The sequence below is a fragment of the Teleopsis dalmanni genome, chromosome 1 (genome assembly GCF_002237135.1).
Source record: "Teleopsis dalmanni isolate 2A chromosome 1, ASM223713v2, whole genome shotgun sequence".
Lineage (NCBI taxonomy): Eukaryota > Metazoa > Arthropoda > Insecta > Diptera > Diopsidae > Teleopsis > Teleopsis dalmanni.
This window is the reverse complement of record NC_051846.1, coordinates 23190462-23205384: the sequence shown is the minus strand read 5'-3', so window position 1 is coordinate 23205384 and position 14923 is coordinate 23190462. Positions and strand designations below refer to the sequence as shown.

Genomic DNA, 14923 nt, shown 5'->3' with positions numbered 1-14923 from the left:
TATATATACATATAACAAACTTTATAGTTTATAGATTGATTTCCAATAATATGCGATACTTCAAAAATGGCAAAACCTGAGTAACGACATAATGTGTAGTAATGAATAACTATTAATAAGAATAATTATTTAAAATACATTTATAAGAAAATTTTAGTTTAGCAAAAATTTTGTTACAACTAAATTTTAACAAAGTTGTTCAAAATCATTATAACAAAAAAATAATATAAGAAATTTTAATCATCAATTTTTAATTAAATGTTATTGTTTATATGATTCACTCAATTGTTAATATAAAATTATATCAAATTATAAAATAATTAAATTGTCTTAAAATAAAATTTAAAAAAATTGTCAATAGTTCAGTTTGTACGCTTTCATAAAAATTGTTGCATAGTTTTAGGAATCAATAAATGTTTAAAAAGTAATGGCTTTTCACCTCAACTGAAAGCAATTGTGGGGAAATTTTATTACACTGAAAAGAATTAAATATATTATATATTAAGGTTGATTCTAAATTTAAAAATCTTAAATCTTAATATATAAAAATCTTGTAATATTAAAATATTATGATTGACTCACAATGGGATATTTTTACCACTGGTTTCGTCGCTTACAGTTGATAACCAAGTGGTCAAATTGAAGCAATGACACTTCAATAATAGAAATGCACTCTACACTGACTGTTGTAATGTAGACTGTCTAGCTCAAAATTAATGAATAAAAAAATCTTCTAATGATTTGAATCAGAATAATGCGTACCCATCGACGATTGCTATGGCTGCAAGCTGCTCCAATGGGATAAAATATCTATATTTTATTTGGGATATACCATTCAACTGTAACATCAACCTTTGTAAAGTTACTCGTATTATATAAACATGTAAACATGTAAATGTAACAAGACTTGCATGATTTCATAAAAGTGGTTTTTCCAATAGTATACATTGAAACAATAGGTTTCCATGCTTGAATCGAATGGTTACCCATTATAACACTGTTGGTTCAAAAACCAACAAAGTTGTCAATGCAGTATTAATTTAGTATAACGCCAGAATTTGAGTAACGTTAGATGTTTGATTCAAAGTCTTTTAAGCAGAGATTTATGTCTATGCCCATTTCAATCTCTTTAAACATTTAAGTGCTATAAAGGGTTCAGACATTTACCCCATACTATGTATTTATAGCTGTTGTGATGTGGTATCTGCTCATTCTGAAATTGTCGGTAATACGGTTACGTATAAACTCGAAAGAACCAATGCAATTTACTACAGCAATGCTTTGTTGAAAAATTAGCTGATTCATATTTTCAACTTCAATTACCCAATTATACTGTTGCTGCCAAATTAACACACGTTAAATTCCATTGAATAACAGTCAAAACTAACGTTGCTGGTGCGAAATTCCAGACAACTATCAGGACTGGTTATCTTTTCAATTACAAAAAACATCCCTCTTAAACGGAGTTGATATTGCCGGCAAATTACCAAATGCAATATTCTAATAAACCGTTACAATGTCAATATGATGGATCTACCTAATATAACATAATGCCATCTCCGTCTGTTAGGAGGTGAAAGCTTCAATCTCAATCATTTTATTTGTGAGTGTGAGAAAAAATTTAAAATTATTAACATCTTCTTTAATTATGAATTTTTAAGTAAAAGACATTCTGGCCTCTATCTATATATACATCTTCACATTTCTATAAATTATTTTAAAGATAATACATTTTGTGAAAAATTGTAACCCTATTTTTATCACAATATCCGACTTACGTAAGATACAACATCAGTACACTCAGAAAAGTAGTTTAGTTGATTAAATCTGTTGATTAGCAAGAAATAAGATAAGTAAAAGTAAAAGATATCTTAAAATATATCTATGAATAAACTGATTGCATATAAAAAGGTGAGATTAAATCCGGTATTATTTTGACCTTTACAATCAATTAAAGTCTTAGTCACATTGCGTGTTGTCCATACCAAAAACTAATAACGACGATTTCTAAAAACTTATCAGAGATTGTCTTCATTCACACTTCTTGAAAGTGAAAAATACGTTTGCAAATTTTGCTGAACTGTAACCTTTAAAGACTTTCAAATAAAAATTTAACGAAAACAAACATTTTTTCTGTTATGGCAATTTTTTAAATATTTTTTATTAAGTAAAAACATCGATTCTAAATGCATTAACAAAGTTAAATTTAAATGTAAAATTGTTAAAAACTAACTTCGTTTTACAAAATGTAAAAGATTTGGCGAAATAATTTCGTACACATACACGAGACTAAAGTAAAAGTATTGAACACAAATTCTATTCAGCAGTGAGTATAAGAAACGAGCGAAAATATTCGAATTCAATCGAATTAAGTCCCTGAAGCGATCAAGTTTGAGTGAATTTATTAAGCTTATTAACGCCTCTCAGTAGTCGCGTCTCCTGCTGCCACCGGACGAATCATCATTCTTGCCGCACGTAGCGAGTAATTGGGACCACGAAAATGATGCCAATACATACCTTGAAATGATGGCGCACTGCTATAGTTGTCCAAGTAGTACTTGCCGAAAAGATTGCTTAAAATATTTATATTTTATTCGATAATAACATTAAGAGAATGCATTTGTATTAAAAAATATAATAAAACTTACCTTTGTTCGCACCAATTATACCACCAAGCGCCCATATGCGCTTGCGCGCAATTACACTCCAAGCAACCATCGTTATCCATATCGTAAGTTGAAAACTTATAACCAGCGTGATATGTAAGTGAATCTCCAGCAGTGCCTGTATAGTTTCCAAGTAAATTTAAAGCATATCCTTCATCCTCACTACCAATTCCAAAAAGATTGTATCTGGCATAGGCTTGCTCATTCGCAAAGTCTTCCAGAATTACGACTAATTCATGAACTGCAGATGAAGTGAGTGCATGTAATTTCTCCAGGCCTATAAAGAAGTCACCAGCCAAATTGCCGAAACCACTTTTATATTCAGCCCAATCTCGTTGAAAACTCGTGTCACCCAAGAAACGATTAAATATTATAGTCCAACCGCCGTTTTTGAAACTCTCATCACAGCGTACATAAAATGGTACGGATGTTTCTGTTAACTGTAGTCTTAATATGCTATTGTCAGTGACTGCATTCTGTGCACAGCTGGTGATCAGTGGTTGTGAAGTACTTGGAGGAGCATAGAATACTGGAGGTTGTACTGGTGGAAGGTATTGTTGATGTACGCCTACACCATTCTGTTGACGGCGCTGGAGGACGTTTAAGCGTCTATGTAAATGACTAAAAATATTTAAAATATAAAAAAAATGTACAATTTTATACACAATGTGATTATTTAACTGAATAGGAATGAACTTATAATTTATAGAACAAATATTAAATTTGATTTTGACGTAAGTTATTTTGTTGTTCGAAAAGCTCTCCATAAAAGATATTAAATATATTATATATATTTTCACATACAACTAAAATCGTAGAATATATAATATAGAATAGAACTCGTAAGTACTACATACAAAAATGTATGAATATGTATATATACATATATATATTTCAAAATATATATATATCGAAATATATTTAGAGAAGTGAACTCTATTTTGAGTTCTTGTTTGACATAATGGAGACAATAAAAAAAAACAATGCAATTAGATGATTGACGATTATAAGACTCAACATTACAATATAGATTGGTTCAAGACTCAATTCAAATTTTGATCCATCAATAAAATGTAGAATTTCCAATATGAGCTGAAAATAATGCATCAAAGCCCGGTATGAAAGTCAACAAAAAAGAAAGCAAAAGAAACAAAATTACGCTTTTAGTAGAGATCGGGTTAGGTTGGAATGGCGGCCTTGTACTCATGAGCGCCAACTTGAGCTCAAATAATAATTCCTTATGGTACCATAGGAAAATTTTGCTTTTAATGGAGAAAAGTCATAACCATGTTTACCGATTTCTTCGTTTCAAATACTGTTTCTACACCGTTTACAGTCAATTTGTCTCAGTAGGGCAAAATATTATACTAGAATACTACAAAGATTATAGGCCAGAATTCGATGAACTCATCACATGTTTTGGAAGACATTTAGTCAGCATAAAACGAAAATTATTGATCAATGAAAACATTATTCATATCGATTATTCACAAAATTCATAAGCTTCTAAATTATTAACTGAGTTAACAATAAAGAAGAATCGTTTCAATACCATCCTGGACATCCAAAAGCTTCGACCGTTCTACTAAATACAATTCAACCCAATAAGAATTACAAATATTTCGTTAAATTCGTTGTCCATATACCAGACCTTTTTTGAATAAGCAGAAAAATAATCAAAGTAGTAAACGCTTTGTATTTTTATTTAGACTGATCAGATCAAATTAGACTGTATATATTCTAGGTGAATAAAAGTGCCATTTTTAAATTAATTTTTTTTTTTAAAAATTTTTAATAAAGTTTCTAGCAGAAAGGTTGACCTTATCTACAATATTTAAGATATGAATAGTTAGATTTCTCTAGATTATTTTTAAATGCTAATTCATATTTTTAAATGTTAATTCACTCTCATTTTAGTAGAGAACGTTTGATAGCCGGAGCGCATCGGTATATCTGTACATCCATTATGCTTAAGCGCACCAGTTTCTGAATTTAATTAAGTGGTCTTAGATAACTTATCTAGTTGATTTTTGACTATGATAACTTCATATAGGACAATGGTGATAGTTTAATATGAATGGTTAATTTTGAACTTATTTCTTCTACACACTCAAAAAAATAATTTGATTGGTTTAATTAGATTTTAACTAAATCTCAGGTCAAAATATTCTTACTCGACTTATCACGTTGATTCAACCATATCGCATGTGGGTTTTTATATCTTCTTTACCACATGAGCTAACATTTTTCTAACAAAATGATTAGGTCAATTCAATTTGTATGTGGTTAGCACATATTTTTCGGAGTGTACTGTTGATTATATTATTTAGGTGTTTATTCCACACAAACCTTTAAATAAATATTACTCCGTGATATAGGACTATATGAGATACATATGGCTTCTTTGGATAATGGTAAGAGATTTACCAATGCACCAATTACTCATACCTTTTCGGATTTTAAAATTATTTCTTAAACTAAATTAATTAACAGAGAAACTTATTCAGTTGTCGCAAATTTTTGTAAAGAGGCTAGGCTTATTTCTCCTTCATGACACCACCATAAAAATTATGCATTTCAACCTTGTGTTACTATTGAACCAAATGCAATGTGACTCATATTTTTAATATTCGACGCTAATAACATTTTTCATTTTTATATCTATTATGGATCTAATGATGTGCAAATATGTTTACATATTTGGAGCAGCAGAAAATTGAATAATATCCAACAATTACTCAACCTAAGTGAATTTACATAGATTAACGCATAAAATTGATGAGAAGCGATAATTATTAATGAAGGTTCTTAAGGTGCTGCATCAACTGTCAAGACATATCAACACTTGGTTAAACTAAAAAAGAAGGTGATTGGCAGCAAGAGTCGCCACTGATCTTACCGCTGCATAAATTAAAGCTAAAATGCAGAGTCGTCGATTAACGAAGGCTTCAAAAAGTCAGTAATTCAAATTATACATTTTTTACTATACAATGCACAAATGTGGAATAAATTGATTAACGTGTACGTAAATAAATTTTAGTTAAATCATAAAAATAGATGCACATATCTCTACCGGAATTAGATATTAAAATATTTCAAATGGCTGGCTGCATATGATGACTTACCTCGTGGTTTGACTTAAACTGGTGATGTTTGAAACCAATTCATTTCGTAATGACTGTACTTTACGTGTCGTTTCTGTTAATAATGTTGCGATTGCATCCAATTTTTGAGAATCGGTTAACGTCGGTCTCTTGTATAATGGATCAACTTGATCATCTTGTGCACCTGCACTTACTTGACGTGTCTCGCGAGACTTAACAATCTCTTCTAGAATAAAACATAATTTACTAAAGCACGTTCAATATTTTTTTTTTTTTACAGAATTTATAGAATTGCGTTAGAAATATTTTATAGAATATTAGTGTTAAGGTTAATTATGCTATGTATGCATCAATCGTTTTTCAAATATTTTTACTTTTTAATTTATTACATTTTAATTAGTTAAGCCAATTTAAAAATTTCAAACCGACACCAACTTTTTTTACCAACATGCCCTTCAAATGAATTGCGATTGTTTCTTTTTCGTTTAGGAAAGTTATCACCTTTCAATTCTTCAACATCACGTTTTGTCATGCGTTCTATCAATTCCAATGAGTCCAAACGTTTCAAGAAATCCATTTGTTGTGCACTCATTGATTCCAAGCGACCCGTATTGCTGTCATCAATTTTGTTTAATCTGCAAGAGATAAAAAGAAGTATATACCAATTTAAAAAAGAAATATATTTGAATATTTATTTAAAATATTGTTTAAATAATTTTAAAAAATTTTTATTATGAATAATATTTTAAAGCAATATCAACAACTTATCACTTTCAAGCTATCTAAACTGTTGAACTCAGTCACAGAACAATTAATGAATATATACGTTCATACATAGCAGTTGGAAAAATAATTAGGATTGAATGAAGTACTTAACGTACTGTTTTACTACCACTTCATAAAAATTACATTTCGAAGGTTTGTTGCAAACTCAGCAAACTTCAACTCGAATACGTCAATCCTCGCAAAAATAGCTGATAATTAAACTTCAACTGTGCGGAGCTAAATTAATGACAAAAAAAAGAGGATACATCCTCCTACTAACATGTCTTGTGCGTATAAGAGCACACAAAGTTAAAACAGGGATATTATTCCTGCCAATACGAAGAGACGACTTCTCTTAGCAATGTTTTTTGGTTGGTCTTTTTCTACTCAAACTGGTGCTTAAGACTTTAGTACTACTATAATAATTTCACAAGTATTAACTTAGTGTTCCAAAGTGATCAAAACTCGAACCGATATACCAAAAAAATCTGTCCAGATATCAGTACCAAACTTTTGGGTAACTTTTATGTTCAAAAAAACTGATCTCTTCCATCATAAACGCATTTTTCAGGGAAGTACCAAATCAAATAAATAATAAAAGATGCCAATTGATCGGTGCATGTAATTGCCAATAGATGGCATTATTACGAATACCTTTTTTCAAAAAATCCACATACTTTAAGATGTAAACTAAATCTTAGATTATTAAACATCATACAACTTTGGGATATTTTTGAGAAGCTGTTTTCAATTACCATGAATTTCAATGAAAATTTATTAATATTTCTGATCATCGCTAATTCACTCTAAATTTTGGATGGAATTTGCTGTAGGCTACGAACTAGCCAATATAGTGTTCGCTATTTCGCACTATCGTTTACAAACCCTGTATTCCATTTATGAAGATACGGTCAACCATAGGGTAAATAATCATCACCACTTGATTCACTAATTGAGTATTTTTGTAAAAATGTAACAAAATTTTAAATAAATTTTCTTTGTTTTATAACTTATTTTTATATCAATAACCAGATCTTTAATTAAAAATTTACTTGGGTACTTACAAATTAAAATTCAAAAACTTTTAAGAATAATACTCTATATATCCTTTTTGAGTAAAAATGTATCAAAATATCAGATCTACTGAAGTGTCTCAGTGAAGCAAAATTAAAGCAAAATCAAGTCCATTATATTTCATGGTTGAGTTTTTAATAGAGATATATTTTGAAGAGTAGTGAATTACAACAACAAAATTTTATTATTTTTAATTATTGAATTCTCAGTTGAGCATACAGCTATTTCAAGTATTGCCAAATGCACATTATCAGTGATTTTTTTCTTTTTGAAATTATTTTTTATATTTAATTGTTCGCAAATAATTTTTTTGCACTGCAAGTATGTTAGCAAGGGTTGAACTCGTATCCTGCCAAATTTGTAGCTCAGAGTTAGTGTTCATTACCAAGTGACTTAAAGCCGTACTTGATTTGTTCGAACTTGGAGTTTTATCAATTTTGTTGTGAACGTTCTTTAAGAATTCCACTTGCTTGAGTGAAAACTCACTAAGTTGAGTTTTCATTATTGTGAAGTTAAAAGCTCGTATGTTAATCCTAATCGCTGTGATTGGTAGAGCCGCAAAATCATTATCCGAAAAAACGAGTATTTACTATATTACAACAGTTTCAAAATCTCAACGAAGCATAATTTATTGGTATTTTTTTCGGCACGTAGCATAATCATACTGTCACTTCCAACGCTAAAGGTCCATTACTATTAGTTGAAATATAGTAAAGAAGTACAGGGGTGAAGGAGTGATGGATCCACTTTAGTCGTGTATATTGTTGGAACAAGATGGCTACCTCATAAATACTATTTTAAAAACTTTTGTTTTTACTATTGTAATTAGAAAAAGCTGTGAAAGACAGCTTTGTGAAAGACAGTTTATGTTCATTACTTTAAACTTCAATTTTATGTAGAACCATTCTGAAGGCATTATATTCGTACTTATGATTTTTGCTCAGATCAAGACAAAATAAATCAAATCGAAATGTTGTCGTAATCGTTTAATACTAACTATAAATCAAAATCATTGAAATATTTATTGAATTTTAAACATATGACAATTGTCACAACTATTTGAATTATTCATCTCGGGGACTTCCCCCACATGGATTATATAAACTACCTCTGAAGTATAAATAACTTAAGTATTTTATTCATTATTAATACCAACATAAACACACACCCACATAAATGCGTAATTATATTATTATATATCAATAACTGCCATATAGACACATAATAATAAAAAAAGATTTTGGACTCGTTTGATATCTTTTTTTACTACATTGTATTAATTCATTTTTATGTATTTATTTTTTACTATTTGACTACTTTAAAATTATTTAACATTTTTTAACGTTTTGTTTTCGACGCCTCAATAAAACTGTTAATTATGCGAAGCGCGATGTTTTCGGTTTACTCGTCGTGAAGGTCGTGAACAAATTCATTCGATTTATTTCGATGGATGAGTTTCGTCTGAAGACTTATGCCTCACACAACGCTTGGAGAACTGAAATAGAACGCAATACGTACGTCACTCTGATAAGAAATACTTAAGGCAATTAATCTTTTATTACGAGTACGAATGTCTTTATCTAAATATGAAAAGCCGATCACAAATCTTGACGTAATAAATTTTATTAGCCCAAGTCTTTTTGGTTTTATGGTACTTAATAATACTATTTAATGCTTCAGTCAATTGATTTTATTACCATTATTTTTTTTTTTTTTATTACTTATTTTTCAAATACTAAATGCTGAAAGTATTTGTATTTCTATAGAAGTACATTTAAAATGAATTATTTCACAGCTTTTGAAATGGGTCATTCGCATTTCATATGGAGAAGTAAACATGTGCCCACTCGATATGGTGATATACTCGTGGATACAGTGTCATTGTACATGTGCTAATATAAGCTATAATATGCCAACCGCAGATGTTCGGTTTTGTAATGTTATTTATATTTAACTTTTTAATTATCGATCGCCCCACTAATTTGTTATATTGTTGTCTGGTACTGAAAAATTTAATGCGGTATTTATGGCGTACAATCAATTATAGCAGAAATAGAAATATGTATTCAAAATAATTTAAAATTAAAATAAAATTTGAAATCATACTTTTATTATTGTTGCCTATGAGAGTTTTGATTTACGATTACAATAAATTTTAAAATTTTTTATTTATTAAACCAACCATCTATGACTCCCAAGGCTCACTATAAAAAAATACAGTCAACGGCAATTGATAATTTCATCAATATTTTTATCAACTTAAGAAGTACTACTAAATTTTACAAAATTTTTTAACATGTTGACTACCAACTCTTATCTGATAGTAGGGAGAATGGTATAGTTCGAGAGAGCCTTCTAAGGTAAAATATAGAATTTCACGGTACTGATAAACCATACAATATCTTTCGGTTAAAGATAACACCCTTCATACGATGAAATGAAAGGTGAATGTGAGTACTTAACTCATTTTCTGGCAATTCCCAGACAGAAATACATTAAATGGACTGATGTTTGACACTGCATTTAACATGATTTGCATTTAGTATTCACACTTTTTGACGAATCTAAAAATATCTCTCGGTTTGTGAAAACAAACATTGTTCGGTATAATTAAAGTCAAATAAAATTATTACACTCGTTGTTTTGATAATCAAAAGTCAGAAGCAGATGTAGTCTACAGGTGTCAATATCTTATAATCCCATCTTTAAGAGGTAGTAGTTAACACTTGACCAAACAATCTGTTGATATTTTCTATTCTGACTCGAATGAGCTCTTTGAATTGTCTTAGATTTTTGATATTGGCCACAACATTCTCAAAAAATTTATATTCAATATTTTTAAGTATTAATGCAGTCTGACAAGTAGATATCTTATAAAAAGGTTCAAGAGCTATAAAATGAATTAGCGTACCATCCTCTGCAATTTTCAATAGTTTTCAAATCGACAAATCGGTTAGTTAAGAAGTCCGTCAAGCGTTGTTTTATTTATAGTAGCCAACTTATAAAAATCTTGCAGATTCGGATTAAGTAGGACTTGATGATCCAGGATTTATAACTATAGGTGCTTTATTAACGGATAAATGCATGTACTTTTGTGTTGCCTTTTGTAGGCATTGTGTAATAGATTTCAATGATAGCACTTTCTATAAAAAACTTGTTAATGTTAGGAACATAAGAATATATAAGGCTCCCGTTATCCTATTCATAAACGGTTTTGTTAATCACAAACGATCCACTATCACAATTGTATGACGGATGAAAGGTCATAAAGCAATTAATTATACAAAAAACCACTACTATGTTTATTTAAAAAAAATTAGTAAAAAATCTTACTAATCAATAAAATTTATCTCAATATCTTTAGCTCAAAATTCAATTCCTGCTATTAATTTCTCTCAACAAATCTTTCTATCGATTTCAGTTACGAACCAATATTATGCAGTTATATTCTGCGAGGACCCTGATATGTGCTATTTTCCTAAATCTTACACCTCACTTGAGTTTATAGAACTTTATTGTTACACTATACTTGGATCTGCTACAAAGTAGGTCGCAAACAGTTCCTAAAACCAGCGTCATCAGAAGCAGCTCTACACAGTGCCCACATTTCTTCATAGATATTATCATTCAAACTCTGGGCATTGTTCCCATCAAACCCATAGTGTTTGTTACTGCGAACTTAAGTCTCCGATACGTACATAAGTAGTAGTAAGACTACAATCCTATATAGCAGTATCTTAAAAGTTATGATAAGATTCTGGGGCGTACACAGTTTCTTGTATTTTTTTTTATGGATTTTATTAGTTGTCTATGCATTTTAATATTATATTTATAAAGTCAAAAGTAATGTAAACCTTTTTAACAAAACATAATCCCCTCAGTTATTCCTCTAATCAAAACAATTGTCATAAGCCTTTAACGAGTATCATCACAACCGATAAACCAGCAATGGTTGAAATGCAATCAAGGCGATCCAAAATGCAACAAACGGTCAAAAAGGTTATGACTTTTATATTTTGAAGACAAAAAAATAATCGTCTATCCAAATAACGTGTCATGTCATAAGTCAATGATATGTGATCCCAAATCTTAATAAGTTGGCTCAGTACAGTAATTTGGATCGAATATAGAAGCAAATATCTAGTTAAAGAGAAATGATCAATATGCTGACTATACCCGATCTTTGCGCAAACTATTACATTTTATTCAAAAAATTTTATAATACACAATAATTTTCAAAGTAATTTAATAAGTACTTTATATGCTTTAGGTAATATTATTAATTAGTATAATTAAAAAATATTTTTTAATGCATTTAGCTCTATCATTCGTATAGCTACAATTCTAGCTATTGTATTCTTTATTATATTAATCATTAAACTGCGTATTGCAGTAAATTCCAAAAATAATAATAATAAATGAAAATAAAAATAAAAATAAACGATACAAAACTACCATTATCTTTATAAGCATTATTATCATTTTACAAGTTCATAAGTGTCATCGTAAAGTCAAGAGACTTTAGATTAGTCATATGCCCGTGCCGTGTATTGCAAAAATTATTCATACAAGAAAATAAAGAGTTAAAAGAGTTTTTTTGTGTTATTTGGTATAAAAACTTTTAACAAGAAGTAAACAATGTTATCAGGAACAGTTTTATGCAAATAAAAATAAGTATTTAAGTGGAAATCATTTAAATATCGGAACATATTGTCAAACAAAATAAAACAAATAAAAATAAATTCATTTGAAAAAATTTCTTGGAATAATTAATAAATTAAAAAAAAAAAAAAGAAAAAGTTATTGAAATCACTATTAAAATATATTTAGTATTTTTAAAAAAATTAAAATTTTAACTATTATTTAATAATGAGTGGAAAAAAATCGTATACTACAAAAAAAAACATATCCAATTATTAAGTAATCATTATTGATAATTATTAATTTCTAGGTCATAAAATAATATAAAATTTATTTTCTTTATTAACGCATAAATAAGTTTTTATTTTGCTACCATATAAGTATCTGATGTACTTCGAGACTAATGTAGGTGGGTTTAAAAAATGACTCGATCTTACATGCCTTTTATGTATCACATGAAAGATTATTATTATTCATTGTTGAACACTTTATTTGAATAATGCAAAATTATTCTTTATATATATGTTTACAGCCTTTAATTTAAATTGACACATTAAAAATTGTTGTTGCAATAAGTTTTATATATAATTTAAAACTGATATATGGTTCAAATTGCATCTTACGACAATGAACCGATTTAGAAGTGCATTCTATTAAAACTTTATCATTAGCCGTAGTTTTCTCTTTCAGAGGTGTAAAAAAACAGCATAAAGTCTGGTTGAAAGATATTGGCATCACTTTTAAAATATGATAAATGTTTTTTTTATGTGTTTTTTGTTGTGTTTTCTACATGATATATAAAAATTGTGAACACTAAAAATTTATTAATTTAAATAAAAGAAAACAAAATAAATATTAGAAATGCAGTTGTAAGCATTTTTATCCTATAAATATGTATATACAAAAATTATCTAATTTATTTATGTATTTGAGTTTCTTAGTCAATAAAATGCTCATATGATTTCAACGGATGACTAGAATTTTACAACATATTTCCAGTGAACATTCACAAAAGACTGATTTTTGAATTTGGCTCACTAAAACTTATGATGTGAAACTTTTTGCGAGTAAAAACCAACTCTGAATATTTAAATAGCATTGTTGTTGCTTCAAATGTTTTCTTTCGTAAATTGCGAGTATTTTTGTGCTACTCTGAAAGAAAACTACGCTATTATTGTTTACTGAAAGCTGTATGGAATCATATGATTTTAATATAATGAAAAAAAGTAAAATCCATCTCTTAAAATCTCATGTATCTCATAGAAGTGAAATCCTTTTCGTTTGTATATTATTTGTTATAATCGTACTTATTTATGGCATAAAAAGAGTTTGGTATATAGGAAGAATATACAAGTGTGGCGAATAATTAGGTAAGAATTTCTAACAGATCAATAACATGAATAACGTATAGACATCGGCTTTCCTATTTTGGCATATATCAATAAAACCCTATTTAATACTAAAATATTCAAAGCCAACCACTAAGTAGTTCATAAAATCTTGAAATAATCTAGTATGAAATGGAATAAATAAATTTCAATCTATTTCTAAGCGTCAATGAATATTTCCCATAAAGCTCTCATATCGAATTTTATTGAAATAATTATAAAAAACAATTAAAATGAACAGCGGGATCGAAAACTTTCAATAAGCTAATCTGCTCTGGGATCGAACACTATATGTTCGGTCATTTTCGAGCGGGTTGCTTTGTTCACACATCAAAATTATTCCGTTGTTTTTAGTCCAAGTTTTTAATAAGCTGAGAATTCTTTTAAAGTCCGTTTAAGCTTCAAAATATATATATATTAAACATTAAACTTAAAAATTATTTAAATTATCTAAAAATAAAAACCAAAAATTAATATTGCATTTTACAAGAGTTCAATAAACCTTGTAAAATCAAACCTAGACTATATAGTATAACTTAAATTATTATCGAGTGTTTGTAGGTTCAGACGGCAAGTTTATGAGTAATTCTCTGAAATAGGATACGTGTTTGTCATAATAAAAGTGAATCTTATAGATAGTATTATTCACAGCAAGTATTATTCTTAACTGCTGAACTAAATGAAAATATTATGTCTTCTGAATATAAATGTAAGGATTTTCTACAATCAAGTTTATCTTTAAAGTGTAATAAGTCATTTAATGCCAAGAAAAATGGTTCCTTTACTCTAAAAGTTTTACTAATCAAAATCATTTATATTAATTTTAAATAGTATGTATGTACTATATCACATAAACTTATAATAAATTTAAATTTTTTAATAATTGGTAATAAACATAGTCTAAATATTTTTTTAGTGCTTTAAAGTATTAAATGTATTAAAGTCAAACATGAGAAAGCTACTGAATAAAAAAAGATATGTATTAATAAAAATAGCAAACAAAAATTTTATCATTTAAAATCCAAATATATAATTAATTAATAAAATTTTCATTGTTATTTTTATTATTATCCACCTCTCTTTATGAATAAAATTATGTTTTCATTATCTCAATACTAATACATAAACAGATGAGCATTACAAAATAATTTTACTCATCACACTGATCAAGAATATATATGTTAATATTTAATAAAATAAACCTAAACTATTGATACTTATACTATATATATCCGTAATTTAAAAGATCAAAGAAACCAGAATTTCAAGCTATTAACATAAATTT

General features: G+C 28.3%; 2 protein-coding genes across 2 annotated transcripts in view; both read right to left on the bottom strand.

The window, feature by feature from the left end:
* The window catches only part of LOC119678380, a 2585-nt gene extending 1595 nt beyond the window's left edge, over positions 1–990 (bottom strand). Inside the window, exon 1 of the mRNA XM_038090184.1 lies at positions 987–990. Within this exon, the coding sequence (XP_037946112.1) occupies positions 987–990 (4 nt within the window). The remainder of the gene's footprint in view (positions 1–986) is intronic.
* Positions 991–2181: 1191 nt separating this feature from the next.
* Positions 2182–14923, bottom strand: part of LOC119678374 (angiopoietin-related protein 7-like) — a 13721-nt gene continuing 979 nt past the window's right edge. Inside the window, exons 2-5 of the mRNA XM_038090171.1 lie at positions 6215–6405; positions 5792–5996; positions 2649–3287; positions 2182–2573 (exon numbers count right to left, since the gene is read on the bottom strand). Coding sequence (XP_037946099.1) covers positions 2414–2573; positions 2649–3287; positions 5792–5996; positions 6215–6405 — 1195 coding nt within the window. The 3' untranslated portion in view covers positions 2182–2413. The remainder of the gene's footprint in view (positions 2574–2648; positions 3288–5791; positions 5997–6214; positions 6406–14923) is intronic.